General features: G+C 48.8%; 1 protein-coding gene across 1 annotated transcript; it reads left to right on the top strand.

Moving 5' to 3' along the window:
* The first annotated feature begins 131 nt into the window (after window positions 1-131).
* LOC128118263 (T-complex protein 10A homolog 2-like) lies at window positions 132-26399 on the top strand. Its single transcript, XM_052750785.1, has 10 exons — window positions 132-7723; window positions 11945-12151; window positions 14054-14203; window positions 15134-15233; window positions 17080-17183; window positions 18112-18210; window positions 19632-19772; window positions 21640-21724; window positions 24266-24383; window positions 25737-26399. The coding sequence occupies exons 1-10, from the start codon at window positions 7619-7621 to the stop codon at window positions 25924-25926; spliced, it is 1299 nt and encodes a 432-aa protein (XP_052606745.1). The 5' UTR covers window positions 132-7618; the 3' UTR covers window positions 25927-26399.

Below are 26399 nucleotides of genomic sequence, written 5' to 3'. Positions count from 1 at the left end.
CACAGTGACACCCACTGAGCCCAGGGGTCAGCAGGGCCTTGTGCACACAGTGACACCCACTGAGCCCAGGGGTCAGCAGGGCCTTGTGCACACAGTGACACCCACTGAGCCCAGGGGTCAGCAGGGCCTTGTGCACACAGTGACACCCACTGAGCCCAGGGGTCAGCAGGGCCTTGTGCACACAGTGACACCCGCTGAGCCCAGGGGTCAGCAGGGCCTTGTGCACACAGTGACACCCACTGAGTCCAGGGGTCAGCAGGGCCTTGTGCTTCTGCAGCCTCAGGGGCAAATCGCTCCTTTCCCTTCTGTTGGAGACACCTCTGTTCCTGGCATTGTGGTCCCTCCCCACCATCCAGCAAACGTGCTCATTGGCTCCTTGTTCCCATCATTCCATCTTCTCTCTGTCCCAAGCACACCAGTGCCTGTTGGCTTTAATCTAAGCCTCCTCCATTCTGCAATCCAGGGCTTGCCCATATGAAAAGTCCTCTTTTCAAGGCAATGTAGGTCAGGGATCAAGGTGTGGGCATCTCAGGAGACTACTATTCTTCCTACCACAAATGCTACTCAGACACTGCATAAAAACAGTGGCGTGGAGCCAAGCACGGTGACCTGTATGACGTTTGGGAGGTTGGGGCAGGAAAACAGCCTCAAGTTTCGGTTGTGTGGTGAGTCTCAGGCCAGCCTGGAGTACAGTGTCCTTTTATCTAAACAAAGAAGTACAAAACAGGCAAGAAAACCAACAAATGGTATCTGATACCGTCTTCTCCCATGTCAGGCTGCTGACCTAATGGCTAGGCTTCCGGTCTTCCTCTTTTATTTATTCAGATGCTTCTTCGGGAATCATCTTTCACAATCCACTGGTTCCATGATGATGAAATTGCAGCAGGTCCCGTTGCTTCCTCTGTCCATTCTAAGATCAAGGGTCTACATGTAACAGGAGCAGCGTCTAAGGCCACTGTTGTGTGTGGTCTGGAGAATGAGCTACAGCAGCCGAGCTTTTGAATGAGTTTGTTAAGTGTATATCAAGCAGGAGTAAAATAATAAATAGTGAGTGGCAGATAGAGAAAAGAGGTAGTAAAGCATCATCAAAGCAGGTTGCTCACAACAGCCAGCAGAAATGACTGGAGTAGCCTAATAGATAGAGCAATCAAAAGCTGGCATCATCAAATCGGGTCTCACGACACCCGACAAAAAACAAGTCAGAAGTTTCTGATGGACTCTGTGTCTGAGCTGCCCATGGCTGAACGTCTGGCTTTCCCACTGCAGGCGTTTCATATCATGGGATAAACAACAGCAACCCCTGTTGGAAGCGGTTGCCTCATCGGTGTTTTCAGGAACATTGTTCCCTTTCCACCCTGCCGTAGAGTTGACAGAAGGCGTCTCACCCCCAAATGAGAGGGTTTGGAGGTGAGACAAACATGCTCAGGTCTGAAACGGGGGTGGAATGTGCAATCTCAATCCCAGGGTCCATTTTTTTTAATTAATTTATTTCATTTTATATGCATTGGTGTTTTGCCTGCACTGGAGTTACAGACAGTTGTAAGCTGCCATGTGGGTGCTGGGAATTGAGCCTGGGTCCTCTGGAAGAACAATCAGTGCTCTTAACCACTGAGCCATCTCTCCAGCTCCAGGGTCTACTTTTAACAAGCTTAATCACATGTCATCAGATCAAATTGCCATCACACAATTTACCAATAAAGTCTGCGTTACAACACCCTACAGTTTAGTCTTAGAATTCCTCTTCCCCAAGGGTGGTCTGCTGGGACAGCTGTTGAGTACCTTCCTGGCCTTTTTGCCTCTCTGTGTGCCCTCAGTTCTCTGATTTTGCAGGTGCTTTCTCCCTCAAGCCCTCCCTGCTGATACATGCTTCTTTGCATAAGTGTCTAGGCCTGGGCTCAGTGCAGCTCAGACTCTGCCCTCTGGCTGCACCTCACGTTCCCCGAGGCCAGAACTGAGTCTCCCATGAAATTTTCTCCCACCATGAGCTAAGCCAGTGACCAGTTTCTATTTCAAGAATTTTTAAAAAAAAGACAGAAAGCAGAACAAAAGCCAACGACACAATTTCCTTCCATCCCAGTGACTCATGGGCTCATAATTTTGTGGAGTTTCGGGACCAATGTCAAAAACCTCATCTTTGAGTCTGTCTCTCACACAGAATAGGAACAGAGTTCACCTGCAGTTGGCTCGCCGTTGACCCTGTCCTTACATAAGCTTAAACCTACAATGCTCTGCGTCTGATATTTTGCATCAAGGAAAGAGACCAGATCTATTGCCAAGAGTTCAGGGCTCCCTTGGCCGCACCCTGGCCTTCAGCACATACAGCCCCTCCCTGGTTATCCTCCGCCTCCAGGCAATCTTGGTGCTATTGTGTGGCGGTGCTGCTCAGTGGACACCTTCAATCCTGTACTGCTCACATGACTGCAGGGATCTGAGGAAATACACTTGGGGAGATTTACTAATTTTCAGGTTTGATTAAATGGGTTATCGTCAAATAACAAAGTGCTTTTCGAACAACCAGAGAAGCCAGGAAAAATGAAAATGTGCGCCAATCACTTGGCGCTGGAGTCCAGGGAACGTGTCTACAGAAGAGCCGGAAGGGAACAGAGCTCCTGTGTCTACGGTGTCACTCTGCTGTCAAGTACGTTCGCCTTGGTGTTTGGATTCTCATCAGGACACTGTACCCATCCTACAGCTGACACTGTCTGGTGTCTGGAGCCTTTCGGGGTTCGCCCTCTGTGGCCTTGCCAGCATTGAGGCCCGAGGTCAAGGTTGATTTGAAGTAGCTCTCTGGGTCATACGGGAAAGACATAGCTTATTGCCAAGTCTATGTAAGTCTGTGCCTCCTCTCTAGGACCCAACCCTATCCCCAAGTCACTTGGATGCTCTTGCGAAAACAAGCAGAGAATGATTCACCACGCCATCAGCTCCGGACAGCTCTCTGCTCAGAGAACAGTCACCATGAAGAGTTACCATGCGCTCCCACCACTCAGCAGCCAGGGGCTCACCAGAGAAGGAGCAGACACAGTGCTGCAAACCAATAGCCTCTCTAGTCCAGCGGCTCTCCACCTTCCTAACACTGCGACCCTTGGATACATCTCCTCACGCGGTGCTGACCCCCAACCATAACACTGCTTTTGTCGTTGGTACTTCATAACTGTAATTTTGCTACTGTTATGAGTCATAATGTAAACTCTACGACCCCTGGAGGGGGTCCCGACCCACAGGTTGAGGACTGCTGTTCTAAGCTGCCTCACCACTGAGCTTAAGGCCAAGGTTAAAACCTTTACACAGTTCTAAGGATTCTGTGTTTAAAGCATGTATCATGATAATGATAGTCACACTCAAATGGAAAATCACAAAGAAATAGGGAGATTTTTGTGAACTGAAGTGTCCCCCATCAGCCTCACATTCACAGGGGTAGGAGGGACCCCTGGGATGATTGATGGTTAGAGCCAGGGGTAGCCAGCTGCTTTTGCCCAGGTGGATAGCAGAGACTCTGGCCTAAAGCAGACGTAAGATTCCTGAACAGTTGAGTCCAGGGCTGAAAACTGCTGTGTCGTGCCCTTCTGACCCAAGAGTGCCTGCTTCCCTATGACAACTATGTCTGAAAAAGAAATGGTGCCCCCCCCCCCAGCTTGGCTGGGAACCCTCTCAGTGGGTTTGTGCTTGCTGGGCTAACAGGCTTCCCCTTGATTGGTTCTTAGTCTTCACCTCATTTGCATATGCCCAGCCAATCAGAGTCTGCCTGGCTCTGTATAACTAGGTGCATGGTCTCTGTATATCAAAGTCTGCTTGGGTCTGTGTAACTAGGTGCATGGCCTTTGTATTGTCACATTCATTATACAGCTCCTTGGGGAAGGAAAAACAGACGACAGCTCCTGCCTTTGAGACTCCCTAGACATACTCCTGTAATGCCTGCAGCTACTGGCAGGGGAGCTCACTCCTGCCTCAGACTCTCAGGCCCCTTTCCTTCCACCATTCTCTTTGATGCTATGTCTTCTGTGACGGCCATTCTTGGTTGTCAACTTGACTACATCTGGAACTAACTAAAACCCAAATGGCTGGGCACATCGGTGAGGGACTGTTCTTAAATCAATCTTTTGAAATGGGAAGACCCACTTCTAATCCTGATCTTGGAGGTGGGAAGCTCCACCTTTAACCTGGGCCGCACCTTCTGCTGGCAGCCTACATAAAGGACATGGAAGAAGGAAGCTTGCTCTCTCTTCTCCTGCTCACCTTCACTCTTGCTAGCAAGTCCATTCCTTCACTGGCATTAGAGCCTACTTCTTCAGGACTTTAGTGTACACTAAAGACCAGCTGAGGCATCCAGCCTCATGGTCTGAAGAACTACTGGATTCTTGGAACTCCCATTGGTAGACAGCCATTGTTGAACTAGCTGGACCACAGCCTATAAGCCATTCTAATGAATCCCCTTCATAGTTCTGTCCCTCTAGAGAACTCTGGCTAGCACACCTTCTGAAGACTTCTTCTTCGGAGGACTGCTCTCTTGACATCCTGAGAGCAGAGAGCTGTGACACTTCCCGACAGCCTTTTGGTTGGAGTCCTTCTGTCGCCACTGGTTCAAAGGTTCTCCCGGCCTGCTCAGCTTGTTGCTCCCACATGATGACCTTCTGTTTTCCCATTTGAATTATTAATACCATATGAATAAAGCCCTCTTCATTTCTTCAGCCTTAGCCATCTACCCACTTCATTCTCAGAGTGGGCAAGACAATTATTCAACAGAATTCATGAGGATTGACTATCTCAACGTGACAGATCGTCAAGAGGAGGAGACCGGAACAGGCAAACACATTTATCTCATGTGTTATCATCGGGCAGTGCAGATTATTAAGAAGGCTTTGACCTCTAGGTCTGGGTTTTATTTAGGGCTTGTGTTCTTTCTTAGCCATAGATTACAGTTTTGCCCTCATTATTCTATGACGGACTATCAGGGAACCTGCAGTCAGTCCCTGGAGTCTACTGTTACCTGAATTCACAGAGGAGTGGGAGGGTCAGAGCATGTGCCTTAATACAAATCTCAAAGACACACAGGTAAGTATTCACACTCAGATGTCATGTATGGGCTGGACTACTAGGATGTAAAATTCCAAATCACCTTGCCAGTCTGCAAGGAATCACATGTAGAGTCCTTCCAGTCTTTAGGACCTTCCTTCATGTATTTCCTAGAGACTGTGTCTGCTGCCGCTTAACAGTCGAGTCTGGACTTCTGCTCTCAGGTAAACGAGAGCTATGCTGTCACCTCCTCTGTGAGTGTAAGAACATGAGCAACCAGAGGATGAGTCTGGAATTCAGCGAAGGCCCTCTCAGTGTTTCCTCACTCGAGATGTCATTCTTTCCTACCATCCAACTGGACAGTGTCCCGAGCAGGTTCAGGTTGACGGATACCAGCACAGGCACTTCTGGGGGGCTCCCCCGGATGTTTGCCTGTCAGAGTGGACAGAGGGCAATGCTTGTGGACACCCTCCACCCAGCCTGCTCCCAAGTCAGGAAGCAGCGGCAGCTGTGTGGCATCTGCCGGAGGCGGCTCCCCTCGGGCCTTGGAAGCCCTACTCTCTCTCCAGCTGAGGGGCCCGAGGGTTCTGCAGACACACTCACAAGGCCCCATGTTAGGTTCTCCTTACCAGGCAGGAGCGCCTCTGACCAGAGCCAGGCAGTGGATGTCTTACCATCCAATGGATACAATCAGAGTCCTGGGCACCTGGCCTCTCCTGCCTGACAAGGACTGGTCCTTGATCACGGAAAGAGAAAGAGAATCAATTTAAGGTCTCCCAGGAGTAGGACTGTCAATCCCAACACAGTTAGAACTCTATATGTCTCCAGGATCAGTGTGACCAAGGGTCCCCAGATAGAAAATGACACATTCTTACAAAAAAAATGTTCCTTCTCTTTCCCTTTAAATATTTAACCACTCCAAATACTGTGCTGCGGATAAGAAGTGAGGGCCAGGGCTTGAGGCTGTACACCAACTCTCACTGTTTCTCATCCTCGCCCTTGACCACAAAACCCAGAGGGACAATTTGGTAGAAGAAGCATTTGGTGGAATGATGAAATTTTGCCTTGTGTCTCCTGTTTAGCCTCATAGAGATCATATCCTCTTTGTGAACATCTCTAAGCAGTTTGTTTTTATTTTAAAGAAGTTTTATCCTTTTTCAAGAATGTGCACTGAGAGAACTGAGTTTTTAACTCTATTGTGTGTGGAAATCTCGCTATCCTCATTGTCAATTGTAGACAATCTGGCTCCCATCAGTCCTCTGTGTGGATGGATATGAGCTTACTCTAGCTGAATCATGGGTGTGTTGGTAGCTATTATTTAACCTTATAAAACCCCAGGGCGTGGCCCTTTAAGACAGAGAGTCAGTTTAGAATGGACAGGTTTCCTGGAATTCTAAAGCTAGCTGTGTGGAGGACACAGAGAGCTGTTGGGATATGGCCTAGATGAGCAATGTCCTGGCAGAAGCCGTCATCTTAGGCTAGGTGAGGATGCCCCGGGTGGGGGGGGGGCACAGAGGGAGGGTACTCCCTGGAGAGAGGGACTTAGGAGCCCATGTTGGGGAGTGTAGAGTCCCCCTTCTGAGAAGTCATGGATGCCAGTCCTCTGCAGAAAACCATGGGGCCCAGGGCCAGCGCGGGTGAGGTGGGCTGTGACCAACCCTGCTATGGATGCCTTTGTCTGCCTCTCACTAGGAGACGCCTTGTCTCCAGCCAGGGTCCCTGTCACTGTGGCTCAGCTTCTCATCCTTGTTTATATACAGCCTAGGCTTATAAACACAAGTACGTATGTGTAGAAACAGGAAATATGTGGTTATATTTGTGATTTTGGATCAAGACATTCCCAAAGGCTCTGCCTGAGAAGCCTTGCCACTCACCAGTCCTCAATTTCTTTCCCAAACCTGCCAGTGGCCACCATTCCCTACACCAGAAAGGGGGTGGGAATTAGCTGTAGTGGGACTTGGTGGAGAGGTGGGAGGGGAGTTAATTTGGTTGCTGGTGCCTGTGTTGGGGCCTCGGCTCTCCTATGGAAGGCTGCTCCTTGCTTTTCCTCTCCACTCAGCTGTCTCCTGCTGGACTCCTCCCCCACGGCTCCAAGTCTCAGGTTCCATAAACCCCTGCTTCTACGTCATTGTTTAAGGTTATGGAGCTGTAGGTTGGGGACAAGGGGTTTGTCCTGATGACAGGCAGTCAAAGGCATTCCCAGCAGAGGTCTGATGAAGGACTAAGATGTCCCAGGTCCCCTCTCAAGGCCCTGCTCACCTCCAGGTGATCAGGCGCCATGCTGACTCCCCAAATCAAAGCATTGTCCACCCACCTCTGGGGACATACCACTTGTAAGTGGCCAGGTCCTTTCCATTCTGTGGTTTCCAGACATGGAAACTTTTTCCTGGTCAGCTCCAGGTGGAAACTCTCCAGGCAGTAGGGTGGGAAATTCAATGAAACGTGGCTGGGCATTCTCCATTCTAAGTGGGAGGACTGGAAGACCCTCAGCTGATAATTGGAGGGGCAGAGGTGGGATGCACCAAGAAGCCCCCATGACCCTTCTCTTTTACAACTAGAATGCTTACTGGTCATCTCGAGGCTAAGGAGTCAGTGGAGGCAAACCATGTTGGAGGACCCGAGTCAGGGAGCAGGGGCCAACCATGGGAAGGATATGGAGGCTACAGCCCTGGTCCTTGGAGAGGACAGCAGCAAGTCTGAGGAGATCGTGGTAAGCCAGGCCAAGAAGCTGTGTGTCCTCGAATGGGGAATGGACTGGGGCGAACTCTTCCTCTTGTCTTGAGACCTGCATTCCTTTCTACAACCCTGTTGCCCCTTGGGACCATCTCAGGGTGCGCTCACTCTGAGCTGGTGTGCTGCATTCTCTGGAGACAAACTCCAGCTCAGTCTCTGTGATGACTTTGAGGGGCAGGTGCAGAGCGGAGACTATAGAGCATGTTGGCTCCCTTCTTCTACTCCGGGAGAAGGCTTCGGGTTTCTGAAAATGTGTCAAACTTTTCAGGACATTTGCATTCTTTAAATCATGCCAGCAAACCCGCTGATCGCTACAAACACACAAACACATAAACACACACACACACACACACACACACACACACACACACACACACACACGGAGGCTGTAGCCTCCCTTAGGATCTGACCCCCACTGGGTCAACTGAAGAGGTCCACAGAAAACCTGGAATGTGAAGTTCAAACCTCTCTGGCTTCCAGCAGCTGTTAGAGAGCCGGGAATATACACGTCACAGCATGTCTGAGGGCTCACTGTGGATGCTGGGGCACGGTGACACATCCACCGTGACCTGGATGTTGACAGTGTTTATTTAGCACTAGGTCCTTGCCTAAACAAGGTTTTCTACAAAGTGGGGTGTTCTTAGGTTCCTTACTTTATAGAGGGTGGCCTGCTAATGTCACAGAGCTTACGCTTGGTGGCTACACCAGGAAATGTGGGGCCTTTTGACTGAATATGTGAGGATCCCCTTGTAGCAAGGGGCTCAGAGACCATATGGGAAGTCCCCAAGTAGCCAACAACAGCCTGAGTATGCAGAGGTCGGGGCCTTGGTGCACGGCCCTCACAGAGCACATGAGGAGCAAAGGGAGTGTCTTTTCTCTGAGGCGTGAGATGATTCTTCAATGTTTCAAGGATTCTTTTCATAGGAGATTCATGTTCTAGCTCTCTTCTCAGAAAGCAAAGGTGTGGAGGAGTGCTAGGATGGAGGGTTTACATCCACAAGGCATGGAAGGGTTCAAGGATGGAGGGGGTTTACATCCACAAGCATAAGAGGCTGAAGTGTGTAGAGCTGGCCTGGGGGCTCCTCGGGAACAGCCTCCCACTACTGGGTGCCTCACACTGTATTAGGTTCCTAATGTATGTGGAGGACAGGATGTGAGCCCCTGGTCATAGAGGTCACACAGCAGCACTGCTGAGGAAAGGCAGAGGGATGTGGGCATCACTAGAACAAAGTATCCCGAGAGGACACCACAGGATCACAGGGCTGCTATTGTTGTGCCCAGGTCGCAAGTCCCCCAAGCAAGACCACCACAGAGTCAATATCCGATGCAAGCACACAGAGGTTTTTATTAACAAAACAAGCAAGTTTGGTCCGCCCTCCAACATCAGACACAGCGGGTGGAGGAGGACGGCCCGAGCACTCACTTTAAGGGGTTAATATAGGAAAAGTTTACATGCAGCTTGGGATTGGACAAGGGGGCTAGGGGTGAGGTAAGCATAAGGTTACCAATTGCTAACAAGATTCAGGGTATCTATAGAGACATAAATTTTTATTCCCCATGTCCTGCTTTTGTTGACACATTCAGATTTATTGGTGCAGTCCCGCTCTCTTCTGAGGTCAACGTCTGGTCAGTGGAGCCCATTACTCCCCGTATCTTGTTTTGCCAAGTCCAGGATACATAGATTTATTGTCCCAGCCTTATAAGTTCAATTTCTGATCACTTCTAAAACTGCTGGTCAGCAAATACCTTTGGAGGAGAGGAGGGGGAAGCATCTCTCAAGATGGCTGCTGATTTTTTCCTTTCACTATCTTGTGTCATGAGGAAATGTTAAGAAAATGGTGTTTTTACCATACGGAAGGAGAAACAGGAGTCCTGAGTTTTCAGGCATCCCTGAATCTTGCTTTTTAAAGGAATTTGACCCCTAGTCACTGACATGCTGTCCATCTCTCTTCCAGGGTGGATGGCTTGTTGGTGTCAGGGTTTACTAGGGTCTGAGAACTACTGTGAGTCGGAGTTAGTTTGAATCTCAAATGTTCCCCCAAAGATCACATGTGTAACACTGATGTCCACCTGGCGCTGCCGTTGGTGGGTGGTGGAGACTAAGGCGAAGACAAGTTAGGTCTTTAGGTATATGCCTTTGAAGGAGCTAGTGAAGTCCCAGGCCCTTCTGCATGCTCGCTCGCTCTCTCTCTCTCTCTCTTTCTCTCTCTCTCTCTCTCTCTCTCTCTCTCTCTTCTCCTCCCCCTCTCCCTCTCCCTCTCCCTCTCCCCTCTCCCCCTCTTCCCCTCCCTCTCTACTTCCCGGTTTTCATAAAGTGAGCAGTTTTACCACTGCATTCTGTCTCACCACAGGCCCTAAGTGATGGAGCCCAGCAGCCGTGAACTGAAAGCTTTGAAACCAGAAACCTAAACAAAACTTTCTTCCTTCTAAGTTGGTTCTCTCAGGTATTTTCTGACAGGAACAGGGAGCTGACTACCACAGTTGATCCCCTGCTAAGAGTTTTTTACAGCACCCACATTCTGGATCTGGAAGCTTAACATTGTCCTTCACTGGAGAGTCAAGCCCCGCCCCCCCTTGGAAGCCTTGCCTCCTCCAGGAAGATCTGAGATGTAGGTTGTATTTGTGACGCTTTGTGTGCTGGCGGAATATCACAGCAGCCCCTCATCAAAATGTGCAATTAACATATGTTAATAAAAAAAACACATTTGAAGAACTATCCTATGCAGGAAAAGTGTCCAGGAATTTGGTTGGCAGAGATGCGCTTCTAGTCCCTGGGTGCACTGCCACCATAATTCCCTGCACCAAATTCTCCAAATTTTGTGTTAGCAGCAAAGTTTCCAGAAAGGGAGAAGAATGTTAAAACTCAAATGCAATCACTTCCTCATCATCTCCAGAGCTGGGAGAACAAAATGGTCAGAAATGTCTTCTCTAATGTCTTCCATTCTCTCTTGAAGATTCAGTCCATCTGATTTGCGGTCTTACTCTGAGAGGTAATTGAGGAGCTGATGGCAGCTCTGGCCTCCTCTTCCAGAGGCCTGTTATTTTCTCCTCTAATGGTGAGGGGCAGACTTCTCCTTCCTTCATGGCTTCACTAATTCCCTGCTGGGCGACCTCAGAGAAGGAAGGAGAAGTCTGCCCCTCACCATTAGAGCAGAAAAATAACAGGCCTCTGAACACAGCTGTCACACACACACACACACACACACACACACACACACACACACACACACACACACCTCAGGGCCAATGTTTCCCACAAAGGTGGAAAGAACTCTGCTGGGACACCTTCTTCAACACTGAGCAAGAGATTCTGGCAAAGTGACAGGACAAAGGCCATCCCTAGCGGGTCCAGGGCAGCAGCTGATGGGAAAGCATCGCTATGGGGAAGGTGCTCCTAGGCCAGGCCTCGTCATCCCCAGTAGCATCTTCAGGGGACAGAGATAACTGTTCTGTGATGGAGGCAGGTGCCCCTGCCTCCCTGGGTCTGTCCTCTGGGCAAAGAGAGGCAGAAGAATACTTCCCTCCCTCTCTTCTTCTCATCGGTCCATTTGCCGCCAGCTCCTCAATCCTCCAACCCAGGAAGCGTGGTGTCTCATGGTACCTACTGGGTTTATACATTGATATGAACAGATATGTGACATGGAAATTGGCATCATGTAATCAAGTACCAAACCCCCTCACAAGTCAGCAGACACAAGACCTAGTGGCCTTTTCCAAGTAAAATCCTCCAGGCTAGACAGTTTCCCTTCTTAGATAATAATCCAAGGCCATTTTGTTTCAACTCTCTTGGGAGAAAAGAAGCAGGCCCAGAGAGGTTAGGTGGCCTCTCTCTGAGGTCGCCCAGCAAGGAACTAGTGAAGCCAGGACCAGAGGCTGGGTCTCAGTCATTCTCGGACTCATGGTGGCAGCCCCTTTCCAACTGCCTCCAAGGAGAAGGCTGAGGAAGAATTTCTTTCACAGAAATGTTCTAGCAATGACTGTACCTCACCAGCCATTAGATCTAGTTGGAGTGTGTGGACTAAGTCCACACTTGGTAATGACGGCTGAAGCTGTGGACATCTGACTTTCTCTTTGGAGGCGAAGGACATCCCAGAAGTCCACACTCTCTTATGGGGAGGACTCCGGTTTTTGGAGGGCAGCAGGGTTGGTAATCCCTCAGAGTGCCTGAGAAGTGCCTGACATTCTCTTTCCACCTCAGGGACTGCAGAAGCAGATCTGTGAACTTGCCTCAGAGCTCACGAGACAGGCATCTTGGTGGTGTGCGGCTCACAAAGACCTCCAAAACCAGATCAACGTTCTGATGAAGGAGAACCAGGAGCTCCGGAAGGAACTGAAGGCTTTGAAGCAGCGGGGTGTGGAGGCCAAAATAGCCTCGCCACCCCTGGCAAGAGCAACCAACACTATGGTACAGCAGATTTCCTGCATTACAGAGAAAATGGCACACGAAGGCGTGTTCCCTCCCTTGCAGCCATGCTGTCTCCACTGGGCACTCTGTGAGGGCCCACTGCCTTTCCCTCAGTCATAAATCACACAGGAGTGACAGTAAGTCCTGACTACGCCTTCCTGGGAGCTCTGGGAACAGAGCATGTCCTTACTCTGTCTCCAGGATTCTCATAGGCTCTCATGGAACAGCTGGACGCCAGGCCGTGCCACCCCAGGATTCCAGGTTCCTACTTTAACTTAAGTGATGGACTGGATCCTGTCATTAAGTCCACTGAGGCACAGGGGCGGGGTAGGACTTAGCTATATCTCTATAACTTAGTGACTGAGAGCTGACTGCTGTCACTGCTAGAAGCTAAGAGGGATCCTATGGGAGATTTTGGGGGTGTTTGTTTGGTTTTGTTTTGGTTTCTCTGTGTAGACCTGGCTGTCCTGGAACTTGCTCTGTAGAGCAGGTTGGCCTCGAATTCACAGAGATCCACCCGCCTCTGCCTCCCAAGTGCTGGGATTACAGGTGTGCATCACCATCGCCTGGCCCTATGGGAGATTTTATATAGTCTTTGCTACCGTGTTACCTCCATTACCCCTTGCTCATGGTATGTGGGTAAGATGTATCCACAAGTCAGCAGGGCATCACTCCATCTGCATCAGATGTCAGTCTCTCCTCGCTATGAGACCTCTCAAGTGGTCACTGACTGCACAATTCTGTTCCTCATGTGACTGTGGAGAAGAATAGCATCTGCCCCGCAAACACTCACCTTTGAACAACAACAAAGAACAAGGCACATCCCAAGGCAGGCCTATGCCCAGGAGTAACTGGCCAACACAACACAGAGTCTGTGGTTTTGGTTGTGGTGTTTGGTTGGTTGTTTTTGTGTGTCTGTATTTTGTTTCTTACTGTCCTACTAGATTTTTTTCTAGTTTGTTTTGATTTCATTTGTTCGTTTGGGGTTCTTTTTGAGAGAGAGACAAAGAGACAGAACATGAACTTGGCTAGGTAAGAAGGTGGGAAGGATCTAGGAAGAGTTGAGGCAGGGGAAAGAATATAATCAAAAGATACTGCGTGACAAAACTTTAAATAAATATTGTTAATATTTGTTTATAAATAGCGTTACATATTTCCTACTTCCCTACATGCCCAGCTGAAGTTACATAATGCAAGGACACAAGGGTTGCAGTTGTTTAGTCTTTGGACCCCAACCCTTGTTGGTTTGGAGCTGGTGTCAGCAAGAAGTGGGTCACAGGTTTCTTTGAGCAGCAGTCAGGTCTCTCCAACATGTGGGGAGTCCAGTCTCCTGGCTCAAACCACTATTAAGACATCCGATATCAGTGAGAGGATTCGAACGTGCTTTGCCCCCACTGTGCCTCGGGTGGCCTTGCCTGTCTGTGGTGGTTTGCAGTTGCTGCTTTTTTGCGTGAGGCTCCTGACTGCAGTCGCTTTGCTGCTAGTTTGGAGCCACAGCAGAAGAGATGAAGTGTAATCAGTTATCTGAATGTAGTAAGACTTGTTAGCAGATGTGTGCATGAAGGGAAGTAATAAGTGGGCTAAGCCCACACTTCAAAACCATTGATATTTAAAATAACACAAAGGGCCAGAAACTCGTTTTACTTAAAACTTGTTAAATTTGGTTTTATGCACATCACTCACCATGGTATCAAACCCTTTCTAGACTATGGAGTGCGATGGTTCTGGACTAAGACTGTGGGGGAAGGTGTGCAAAGAGCAGGCCCCCTTCTGCTCCCCTGGGGAACTGAAAACACAGGATTGTCACAGTCCAGGCTGTGGGGTCACAAATATCTTGCATTGATTGGTACTTTGGGACAGTATTGTTTGATGTTGATACAAATACCCCTCATTTGTTTCTAGCCAGTGTACATAAAGATAGAGGGAATTGATTCAGAGAAAACAACGTCGGATGACGCTCCTTCCGGAAGTCCTCAAAACGGAAGTACAATGGCCATTGGAAGAACAGATTCCTTAGACGAAAGACTGTCTTATATGTCTCTTGATGAAAAGGTGACCTTGGGAACGTGTACCCTTCGTGTACAGTCTCTCCCTCCCTCCCTCTTGTTTCTCTCTCTCTCCTCTCTCCCCATCCTCTGTTTGTGTATGTGTGTTGTCTTCCTGCATCTGCCTCCACATCATTTTTAAAAATGATCTTTACATGCGGGCGCACATGCGCCGTCTGTGTGCCCATGGAGGCCAGAAGAGGGTGTGCTTGATCCCTTGAGCCGGAGTTGCGGGTGACTGTGAGCCAAACAGCGTGAATGCTGGGAGCCAAACTGGGGTCCTCTGGAGCAGTAGCAAAGCTCTCAACCTTTGGGCCATCCTCAGGCCCTCCACCTCGTTTTGTGAGACGTGTTCTCTAACTGAGCCAGGACTACACTGGTTGACTCCACTCTCTGGCTAACAAGCTTCAGGGACCCTCCGGTCTCTGCTTTCTGGGTGCTGGGATTATAGGCCTGCTGCCTCACCTGGCCTTTTGTGGGTTCTCCCTAGAACTTCGGCCACATGCATGAGCAGAATGTACTTTGCCAAGCTTCCCTCTCCCCACATCCCCACCTCCCTCCTCACCTCCTCACCTCCTCAACCCAGGAGCACATCCTGCTTCATCCCAGTTACACGAAGTCCAACAAGAGCTCTCACTTTGTTAATCAAAATGGACTCGGGAATTTGTGAAACGTAACTATGCTTCTATAAATCAGAAAACTGAGTGTCTCCATACACAGCTTCAGTACTAAAACAAGACGCTAAACAGAACTGAAGTGATTGTATGGGTGGGAATTTTCTCTATCAGGTCAATTGCCTGAGTTCAGGGAACAGAGCTTGATGCTCTTGGTAGAGTCTGAAAAGTGTCGGAGGCATCTGAAAGCTGACCCAGCTGTGCACAGCATCCAGTCACTGGCCTGGTGGCATCGCTGTTTCTGTGACTCTCTCTGTACCCAGGTTATGCACCTGTCTTCCAAGTTTATGCAAAGACACTTTGGCAAGGCATCACCAGAACCTCTGTCGGACACCACATTCCTGGACACAGAGTCAGCACCTGGTGAGAGAATAAGGTGGCAGGGGACAAGTTCCTGCGGGATGCTTGGGGAGGGATGTGGCATGTGGGTACGGTCCCTAGAGCTCCCTGGGTTCCGGCCACTTTCTGGTTCCTCCTTGAGCTCCTTTGTCTATCTTGGTAACCTCTCCCAACACTGTTTAGAGCCCCCGGGCTGGCCTTCCCCGGCCATCCTTACCCCTTCCCTTTCTGTTTGCTGGCTGGTGATATTACCTGCCTGTTAATATCTGTTCCTGCCCAGCACTTGCTTGATCTCACTCTGAGCTCAAGCTGTCCATCCAGGTATACAGCCTCTCCTGTCCCTGTGGGTCCTACCTGCAGGTTCCCACAATGGCAGGAAGAATGCCCTGTTCCAGCTGCTGTCGGTGGTGACCTTCACACTCTGTATGCCCCCTGGGCTTGCCTGTGGGTGTGCATGAGTTCTGCTGTGGAGCCTTTGCACAGCACCGTGGCTGCCAGGCTCAGTTGCACCCCTAGTGGGCAGAGAGAGGACTCTCATTCACCTGTAACCTGACTCTTACTCACCCTCTTTGCTGTCCATGTGGGTCCCCTTTGGCATACTGAACCCTGGACCCTTGTGCACGGGTAAGCACTGTCCCTCCCTGAGTCCAAGTGACATTTCTGGACCTCTGCGTCTTAGTTACTTTTCTGTTGCTGTGATAAAGCACCATGACCACGGCAACTTCTAGAAGGAAGAATCTACTTGGGCTTACGGTTCCAAAGGGCTAGTTCATAATGGCAGGTACTGTAAGCACAAAACAGAGCAAACTGAAAACGGGCCCAAGTAATGTACTTCCTCTATCAAGGTCATACCAATCAAACCTCCTTCAACAGTGCCACCAAATGGAGACCAAGGGTTCCAGTGTCCAAACCTACCATATTCTGTGTGCTGGTTAGTTTTAACTGTCAACTTGGCACAGCCTAGAGTCGCCTTGGCAGAGGAATTATTTAGATCAGGTTGGCCTGTGGGCATGTCTGTGGAGAACTGTCTTGATTGTGAATTGATATAGGAAGACTCAGCCCCTTGTAGGCCGCATTATTCCCTAGTTAAGGGATCCTGAATGATACGAGAAAGCTAGGGGAGAGCAAGCAAGGAAGTATCCACGCATCATTCTGCTCTTGGCTGTGGGTGAGCTGCTCTCAGTTCCTCAGTGATGGTGACCTGTCAGCCTGCTCCCTGAGCGCACCCTGCTCCTTTCACACTACCTCTATTTCCGTCCACAGGTCTAGTGGGCAGGCTGTCACTGGGCTTGTAATTTTTCTCTTCCTATGTCCGCCCCCTACTGGGGCAAAGGCAGCTTCAGGACAGACACCACCCTCTGCTAGCTTAGTCTTCCGGACCACAACATGTAGTGACCACACAATCACCAGACAAGGGTGTTGCTAAAAGAAAAAGTTAAGAGATTCTGTCTCATATCAGAAGAGCCGCCTGGTGTGGGCCAGAAGAAAACCAATAAAAAAGGGACCATCATCGTCAAGATTCTGTTCCTTTCCTGCTACCTGTTTTGCCTGCACCCAAAACCACGAGGTAGTAAGGAGAGCGAGCGTGAGTGTGGGTGCATCCTAGGTCTTAAGGGTCCCCCAGTGGTCACACCCCAGGGGCATGTACCTCAAGGTCACAGGCAGGTGTAGCAGCTACCTCACTAGGGGTGGTGTTTCAGGGCATGGCTCAAACCACCACCCATTACACAAGGAAGGGTTGACTGTTTCCACTCAGCACTTCATGATTTGCACACAGTCAGTCTGTGACATTTGCACAGTGACCTCAGGGTACACAGCATTTTCACTGTATGTACATAGTCTCTTGGAAAGCACTTCTCTGCTGTTTCAGATATGTGGTCCTCCAATCCAGAGAGTTCTGAAGGTGAGCTGCTCATTCATGCTCAAGAAAGCAGGCACCTCCCTAGTTTTCTCCAGAATGCACAGTGGATGCAGGTAGGTAGCGTTTCACCCGCTGGGGAGGCTGGGGTAGGAAGACCCGGAGGTGGCGCAGAAACTGCTTTTCCATCCCTTTTTCACAAGCACAGAAAGCTATGATGGCTGCAAATACCCCTCAGTCTCTGAGCACATTCAGCCTTTCAAATCAGAGAAACATGGCATTCTTTCAGTCATCAGAGGGCCGTGTTAGACCAGTGGCCAAAGGCAGGTCAAGCTTCTGTGACCTTAAGGATATAGAAACCAAAGTTTTACTGTGTTCTTTTTATTTGCAATTCTCAGTGGAAATGAATGGAATAAAAAAAACAAATGTAGCCGGGCAGTGGTAGAGCACACCTTTAATCCCAGCACTTGGGAGGTGGAGGCAGGCGGATCTTTGTGAGTTCGAGGTCAGCCTGGTCTACAGAGTGAGATCCAGGAAAGGCGCAAAGCTACACAGAGAAACACTGTCTTGAAAAACAAAAAACAAACAACAACAAAAAACCCAAACAAACAAACAAAAACAAATGTAGCAGAAATACCCTAGATCCACAGCCAGGGTCACTTCATAGCTACACAATGTCTGATAAGAATGGCAACAGAATTAAGCCATTTTCTCCACAGGAGGGAATGTGGGCTGTAAAGTTTTTCACCATGTAAAGGTGGGCAATGGGGGGCGGGGGTTGTTCCCCTAAGAGCAGTCAGTAACCCTTCAACGTTATCAGCAATGTGAGATGGGTTTGGTTATCTATTAAACTCCTGCTATTGATTCATCTCAAGGCCTCAGTGATGTGCACTCAGAACCAGAACTTGGTGACTGTCACCCTGCTCACCCTGGTGTGGATCGAGCACACCAAGAGAGGGGAACCCCTGTACCAACACAAACTTGGTCCCAAGAGCCAGTTCTCACAGGGGGCCACAGGAGGCGATGGTTATGATCTCTCCACAGGAACTTCTGGCAGGGTCGGGACCTCCCAGAGAAGAACCGCACCCCATGGACACGGAGAAGGACAATGAGACGCAGGAAAAGCGACACCCGAATGGCAAGGCAGGTGTCCGCAGTACACAGTCTTTCCCTGATTTCACCATTGTGTGAACATTGTCGCAACTCACGCAAGCCCCGATATCCTCAGTCACTCAACATGACCTTCTGATGCAAGCAAGAGGCGTGGGAAGTGTGATGAGCAAGGCTGCACTGGCTTTAGCAGTGCACACTGCTGTGTAGGACGCTCTTCAAACAGTGAGGAAGGCACTGAAGTTCGGATAAACTGTCTGGGAGAGTAAATGCACAAGCCACTGTCACGGTTGTCCATCGTCGGTTTCCGATGTAGACTGGACAGTGGTGTGCTGCATACCACACGCGGGTGCATTGACCCAGCATCACCACAAATGGTTAGGGATGCTCAGTGCTACATGGCGTGAGGTGACAGGAAGCTAGCAGCTCCACTACTGCCTTATACAATGGCCATTGTCTATGCCGTGGTTATCCACTGGAGCACTGCTCCGGAATCGGTGCGTGCAGCTGTGGTTGACTTTATGACTTCCCAGTGTGCAGCGTTTTAAGAACACGTGCGCTTTGTTGTTTCGAGGGCCAGCTGATCACTGAAGCCTCTTTGGAGCTTTTCTGGCTGGCTGAGAACATGAACTCATCTTCTGGTTCTGACCTGCACACAACTTGTGCACTCACCTGGTGGATTTGTGAGCAAGGGTGTGAGTGTGTAGACTTAGTTCAAACCTCTGCTGTGCTGGCTCTCAGCTGGGTTTGGTTGGCTAGCTCTCTGATTTGTTCAGAAGTATGAGTTTTTAACTCTGATGAGTCAGCTCCTACATTTCTAGCTATATTAAGAATAGTTAAAAAATGTGGCATAACTAATAAATGCTAATGGAGTTTCTAAAATACATGTATATTAACTCCCCAAGTTAAGGTTATTTCTGCCAATGTCTTCTTTACACTAATCTTCACAGGGTAATGTCTTCTACTGAGAGCCTAGCAATATGCATTTGAAGATACTTATTTGCTGATTATTAATCAAAGCCATTAATGTAGTGTCTGAGTCGAAAGGATAAGACAGGAAAACCAAAAAGTGCACAAAAGTTAATTTTTACCTAGTAGTTATGCAATTCCATCTGTCCCAGGATTCCAGGTTTATCAGTCCTATGACTGCAGATCATACAGACCTACGGCAAACGCACAGCATCAACACCAAGGAAGGCAGACGTCGAGGAACAAATCATAACACTTTCTGTCAATAACCAAATGCAGGGTGGGGATTGGGAGCTCATCAGTGCAGGGTGTGCGTGTGCATGTGCGTGTGCATGTGTGCGTGTGCGTGTGTGTGTGTGTGTAGCAGTTGTATCCACCATGCCAGGCAGACAGTGGGCAGTGATTTTGAACACAAGGGGAAACAGTGGAACAGTGGTAATCACACTTGTTACAGCTCTTCACCAGGAGCTTTTGTGTCCATCAAGGTGGAGCAGGTTCTCAGCGACGGGCGAACCATCATCACCTTCCCCAACGGAACCAGGAAGGAGATCAGTGCGGACAAGAAGACGACCCTCATCAAGTTCTTTAACGGTGACATGAAGAAGGTCAAGCCTGATAAGAGAGTGGTGCGTGCAATGGGCATACTTGTGTCATTTTAGACTCGGAGCCACACAGGTACTAGCAAACCCCTCCCGGATGCGTGTCAGGAGATGAGAGAAGGCGGAAGGTCAGAACCTTCCTGTTAATGAAGATTTTGTCCTTGTTGTATGATGCGAGATTCTTCATGGTCTCGGCCCGCAGATTTGCACAGTGGTGTCCCGCCAGCACCCCACCCTCCACTATGCTCTCCCCCTGGCCTGAGCTAACCTCCATGCCCGGGGAAATGGACCAGGAAACCCTGGGAGACCTATTTAAATGGTGACTTTCGGGAAGTCGCAGCCCAGTGGGACAAAGAGATGTGTTGCCTCACCTTGGGGGTCACAGACATGTTTCTTAGGTGGGAAGGGTGGACAGACAGATGCAGAGAGTGACAGATGGTAAGCAACAAGGGGGAGTTAGGAGAGAGAACGGGGCTCAGTGCAGGCTGGGAGGGAGATCCTCCTGCTCTGACTTTGACTCAGTGCTAATGAGAGCAAGACATCACAGAGGCAGGTGAGCACGCCCCTCTCCAGGGCTCTGTCTAGGAGCTGCCGTCTTCTTTCTGTGTCTCCTGATCCACTGAGGGGAAAAATGGTATTTATGTGATGATGGAGACAGGAGCACTCCCTACATCCACCTGGCTTTGGGACATGTTGCTAATATGAAGAGAATGCTTTAAAATCACAGAGCACAGAGCTCTCTTTCCTTGTTGACTTTCTGTTGCCGTAATAAACATCATGACCAAAAACATGGGAAGGAAAGGGCTTACATGTCCCCATCACAATCACTCATTGAGGGAAGTCACCACAGGAAGCTGAAAGCAGGAATTTAAGCAACCATGGAGGAACACTGCTTACTGGCTTGCTTCCTGTGGCTTGCTCAGTTTGATTTTTATGCAACCCAGAACTACCTGCTCAGGTGTGGCATCACCTGCACAGTGGTCTAGATCCTTCCATATTAATTGCTAATCAAGAAAATGCCCCCACAGACTTGCCTACAGGGCAATCTGATGGAGGGATCTTTTCAACTAATGTTCCCTTTTCCAAATGACTCTAACATATGCCAAGTTGACAGGAGCTACCCAAAACATATCCCAATAATATGACTCCAATGAAAGACACTCCCCTTCCTCTTCGGTGGATGGAGAGACATGACTCCATCTCAGAGGACTCACATGGTGTGACCAGCCAGGAGTTTGAATTAGGAGTAGAGCAGTGTCTTCCTTATGCATTCTTCCTTTTCAAACAAGTACCCCGTTCAATCCCGTTCTACTCGTGGCTGTGATTTTTAAATGTGACTCGGCCTCAGCATCAGGAGCACCTGTCCCCAACCCCATCACCTTCCCCCTTTGTAAATGTTCCCACTCCCTCTCTCTTCCTCCTTGGAATCCAAGGGAGACATGAGTATTAGAAACACCCAAGTCAACGGCAACTCATGAGGAGGATGTCCGAGGCATTTGTGAGGTCTACTCTCTCAAGCTGCACCTGACCATGAGTCTGAAAACTGTGGGGTTCATGGGACACTGGTGCTCATGGCCCATGTCCACCTCTCAGACCTCACCAGCTGCAGGTCCTATGAGGCATGAAGGCCCAGAAAGTCATACATTAGAGGATGCTCGGGAACAAAACTGAGGACTAAGCTGCATCCCACAATTTCCCAATAGCCAAGTCTATCATTTCTGGGGTGTCAGTGACTAGCCCCACTTCCTGTGTTTCTCAACGGTGGAAGTTCCCATGGAACTCACCTGCTGAGCCTGCACCTTTAGCCACCTATGGGAAGTAACCAATCAGATTCAATTGAGGCTAACGTAACAACATTGCCTGCCTCCCAACATGGGTTCCCTGGTCTTCACAGATTTATTATTATGCAGATGCTCAGACTACACACACAACCTACCCGGATGGTGTTGAAGTCGTGCAGTTTCCGAACAAGTGGACTGGTGAGTGGCGCCGCCCTGTACCTGCTGGCTCAGTACCTTGTGTGCCTGTGTTGGGGATGGCAGGGTGTATGAGCATCATGGGAAGGGGCAGCAGACATCCAGCCTTTAGATTCACCAAAGGAAACAGCCTGCCCAGCTAGACATTAATGTTTTTTTTTTTTAATTAGAAATTGTTCTATGAAGTACATTGGGTAAAATTATATCCAAACAGTCACTTTTAGTTTTCCTGAAATTCATTGAACTGGGTGTCCTGGATTTTGTCTGGCACTCCTATATTATTAAATTCAAGGATGTTCTCACTTATTTCTGCAAACATTGCCTGACTTCCATCCCTTGTCTTCCTAACCCTCCAATTGCGGGCACACATGGCCCTCTCATCTCTGAACATGTTGTATTTCCTTTTATATTCATTACATTCAGATAAATTCTTTAGAACCGCCCTCTTGTTCACCATTTTTCTCTTTAACTAAATCTCACGTGTTCTTTATTGTCCTTCTTGGTTTGATGATGCTCTTCATGTCCTTCTGGTCCTTCTCAGGTCTATCTAGTGTAGGCTAATACCACCCTTCTCTCATTTTCTTCCCCTTCCCCCTGAATTCTCAAGTTACTTTACACACATTTGCCTCACCGTCTTGTTCTGGTGACAGCCTGATCCAGACATGGAGCTCAGTGTGGGGCTTGTCACGGCTAAGTCCTAGTGGTGCCACGTCCCCTTACATTTCCAGTTTGTCCTGTGGGGACAGATTTGGTGGCATTCCTAGGGAGCCCATGCTGGAGCTGGCCTTCCAGAAAGTCTGTTCATTTCTGCCATCTGTGTGGAGCCTGGGCCTGCCACAGTGCCACTGAGTCTGGCCGACACTTCTTTCTTTGTCTTAATGTTTCAGTCAGTGCTATTGTAGTCCTAGCACCATCACCGAGGTGTTTACAGGCTGGTGGGCACAGAAGTGGGCAGGAGAGCAATGACTTCTTCAGTAACTTTTGGCATACACTTGGCATTGAAAAATTATACTTGCTTGTACACAAATGCTCTATGGGGTGGTTGATGGATGTTAGCCAGGTCTGGTGAAAAAAGAAAAGGGTTTGATAGACATATCTGTTCTTTGAATCTTGGCTGCTCTGTATGGAGTGTCTCTAACGTATTACATAACTGTATAGCAGGGGTTCTGAGTTCCGTCCCTGTCCATACCTATGGTTCCTGTCTCCAGAACATCCTCCTGTGACAATTCAAAAACAAGGTGAAATGAACATCATAGTCTCCCCTCTTGCCATTTTTCAGGTGAACCTATGTGTCTGTGTGTTCGATGAAGTTCAGCAAAGACCCTTTTGCATTGATTCTGCACCAGTCAGCCAGGGGATTCTGAGATTCTCAAGCTATTGAATCAAAGAGAATCCCTACTTCCTCAGGGCAATCACCAGCACTTCACTTAGCATTTTAGATTTTTATGCTAACAAGTATTTACTGCACTGAGTTCTTCTTTGGGTGTCAGATTCCACACCACAGTGTTTTTCCTAAGTATACTTAATGTCCCCTTTTCATCTGCCAACAACAGCCAACCATTGACCAACACTTGTGCATGAAGCACAGGGACATGAGAAGGACATGGGGAAACCAATCAATGACATTTCACTGGTGAGCTTTTCTATTTCCCACAAACACACACGGAAAAGCACAACTCTGCACTGTGCTCAGGCACGGTTGCCAGCCTTGTGTACCCGGCTTGTGTACAGGCTCAGGTGCAGTAGCGCTTCAGCGTGCGGCACAGTGAGGAACTGTCTCTGCGTGAGGCTGATGTCATTGTGATTGCTGATGCTCTAGTTGACTTTGGAAGTTGATATGGGACAGCGAAAGCATTTCCAAGAGTGTCTTGGTTACTTTTTCACTGCTGCAGCCAGACCAAAAGCAATGAGGGACAGGGAGAATTTATTTTGGTTCACAGTTCAGAGAAGTATAGTCTAATGTATTGGGAAAGGTGTGCTGGCAGAGTGTGAGGTGGCTGGTCACCTTACAGTCTGGAAGAGAAATGTGCCTCTAGCACCTCCTTTTCCCTTTTTAATTCTGTCTGGGACTGCAGTGCGTGGTGCTGGATTTGGTGCTCCAGTGAAGGATTTTACACAAGCCTGGCCCTAGTGAAGGATTTTACACAAGCCTGGCCCCAGTGAAGGATTTTATACAAGCCTGGCCCCAGTGAAGGATTTTACACAAGCCTGGCCCCAGTGAAGGATTCTACCACAAATTCACAGCCAGAAAAATGTCAGACTTTGAAACTTGAATTCCATTTCTATCAAAGGTGCATACTTTTTCGTCATCACCAAGTCAGAAAATCCACCAACTGTTATGCACTAAAGACTGTCTACACTATAGCCAAACCTTCCTTACCTAAAACTGGATCAATAGGGCCATCGGGTGCTATGTCTGTCAATCCTGACTACAAACTCCTCTGATGAGAAAATGATCTTTCTCGTTAATATTTTAATATAGAAACAACACAGTTTCCAAATGCATTCAGTATAACCCATCCTTTAAACAAATGTATTCTGCAGAAAAATTCTACCCGGATGGCTCCAAGGAAACCGTGTTTCCTGATGGGACCGTGAAGCAGCTTAGGGATGGATGTGAGCAGACTGTGTTTCCTGATGGGACATACGTGACGGTGAAAAGGTCAGCACCCCACCTCACCGTGTGAACAAGACTCCAGCCCTGGGCTTTGTGTTCTGTCATGTGTCTGTAGTCATTGTCATGTTTGCAAAAGTTCAAGCATTCACTGAAATGTAATAACAGTGGTCTGAGAGATGGCTCAGTTAAGAGCCCTGGCTGCTCTTGGAAAGGACACAGGGTCAGTTCCCAGCACCTACATGACAGCTCACAGCTATCCATAACTCCAGTTCCAGGGGACCTGATGGCCTCCCATGACTCCCGTGGGCACTAGGTACTCATGTGGTTTGCAGATATACATTCAAGCAAACACTTATACATATACAAATAAATACTTGAAAAAAACTATGACATCAGAAAATAATGTCCTTGGGCCTACAAGAAATTTTGTGCACTCAATTCAAATCTCTTTATAGAGAATATGAGGTTAGACATAGAATTTTGGGGACAGTCTTGTGTCCCCAAGTTGTGCTTAGTGATTGCCTTCAGGCACAAAGGTGGCCACACAGTTTACGTCATCAACTAATGTCATAGTTACCTAGGTTGGCGTCACAATAATCTCACTCTGTACTTCTCCGGATGTGCCACTGCTGTTAGCTAACACGTGTCTCAGGATGTCTCACTGCTGTTAGGTGACACACGTCTCAGGATGTCTCACTGCTGTTAGGTGACACATGCCGATGTTCAGATGACTGAAGCTGGCCCACCTTGAGTGTGGTCTTCAGCCTCCACCTCTTGAAAGCCATGTTGTGTAGAAGTGTGAATCTATTGTGGCATGTATAAGCATCTCTGATGCACCCAGAATGAGCCAAGTCACTGTCGCAGTGCTGGTGTGTGCAGACAATGAGGTCCACAGGGGTCACATCTGTCCAATAGCCTGGGGAGAGTTCAATAAACTCACCTTTGATGTGACTGACTATGGTGTGACCTTGGCATGTTTCCTCCATGACCTCAGCCTCCTCAGGTCCTCCAGTGTGCTCCAGTCTTCCCCCGTCCAGAGCTTCCATGGCTCTCCTGGGGGTGTCAGCACAGGGCATACCACCCAGGACTCTTTCTCTTGCGTTTCTGTTATGTTGTGAATGTCCTGCTGCTTGCGCTCACCACAGCTCAGATTGTGAGCTCGGGTCTCTGGGTCCATATTTTCCACTCAGCTCCTTCACCCTCTACCTTCCTGAGCTCAGGCAGCCCAGGCTTCTTCTGTCTTTTAAACCTCAAATGACTCTCTACTCTTTCCTCAGGAAGCCTCAATTTCCTCCCTCAGGACAGACTGGGGCAGGGGTGGGCATGGATATCTAGGTGGTGTTATGGTATCACTCATTCCCAGTTCCTCCACACTCATATCATGTTTCTGTTCTACAGGAATGGAGACAAAACCATCATGTTCAGCAATGGGCAGAAAGAAATCCACACAGCCAGGTTCAAGCGGAGGGAATTCCCAGATGGCAGCACCAAGACTGTGTACTGCAATGGCTGCCAGGAGACCAAGTATGCCTCAGGGAGGGTCAGGGTCAAAGATGAGATGGGAACTGTCATCCTGGACTGGAAGTAGAGCATCCTCCAGACTCAGTGTCGGTCACTAGGCTCCAGTGACAGTTTTGAGCAGAGCAGACAAAACAACTCACAATGGTAGATTCCCCTGACAGTCCTACAGATCGCCCACAAATCGGGAGAAGAGAGGCATCTAAAAATTGTAAAGAAAAAGACCATCTAGCCATCATCTGGGGAAAGAGGTCAGAGAAGCAGTAGCCAGGAACGAGGCTTCCAGACTGTGTCTTCTGACAGCCTGGGCCTGGAGCAGAAGATAAAGGGAAGCAGTCTGCGTACTGCCTTCTAATTCCTAAGAGCAGCCATTAACAACAGCCAGCCAACGCCTACCTGTTGTCTACTTCTAGCCCTCTTCAGACTCCTCATAAGTGGGATCCAGGGGGATGTATTTTCACTGGTGTTTGGTGTATTAATAGACATGATTTAACCACCTTAAAGTGTCTAGACAGAGCCTCATGTAGCATTCTATCCCATAAA

Source organism: Peromyscus californicus, unplaced genomic scaffold, assembly GCF_007827085.1.
Source record: "Peromyscus californicus insignis strain IS unplaced genomic scaffold, ASM782708v3 Scaffold_22__1_contigs__length_63687245, whole genome shotgun sequence".
Lineage (NCBI taxonomy): Eukaryota > Metazoa > Chordata > Mammalia > Rodentia > Cricetidae > Peromyscus > Peromyscus californicus.
This window is presented reverse-complemented; position numbering and strand designations above follow the sequence as displayed.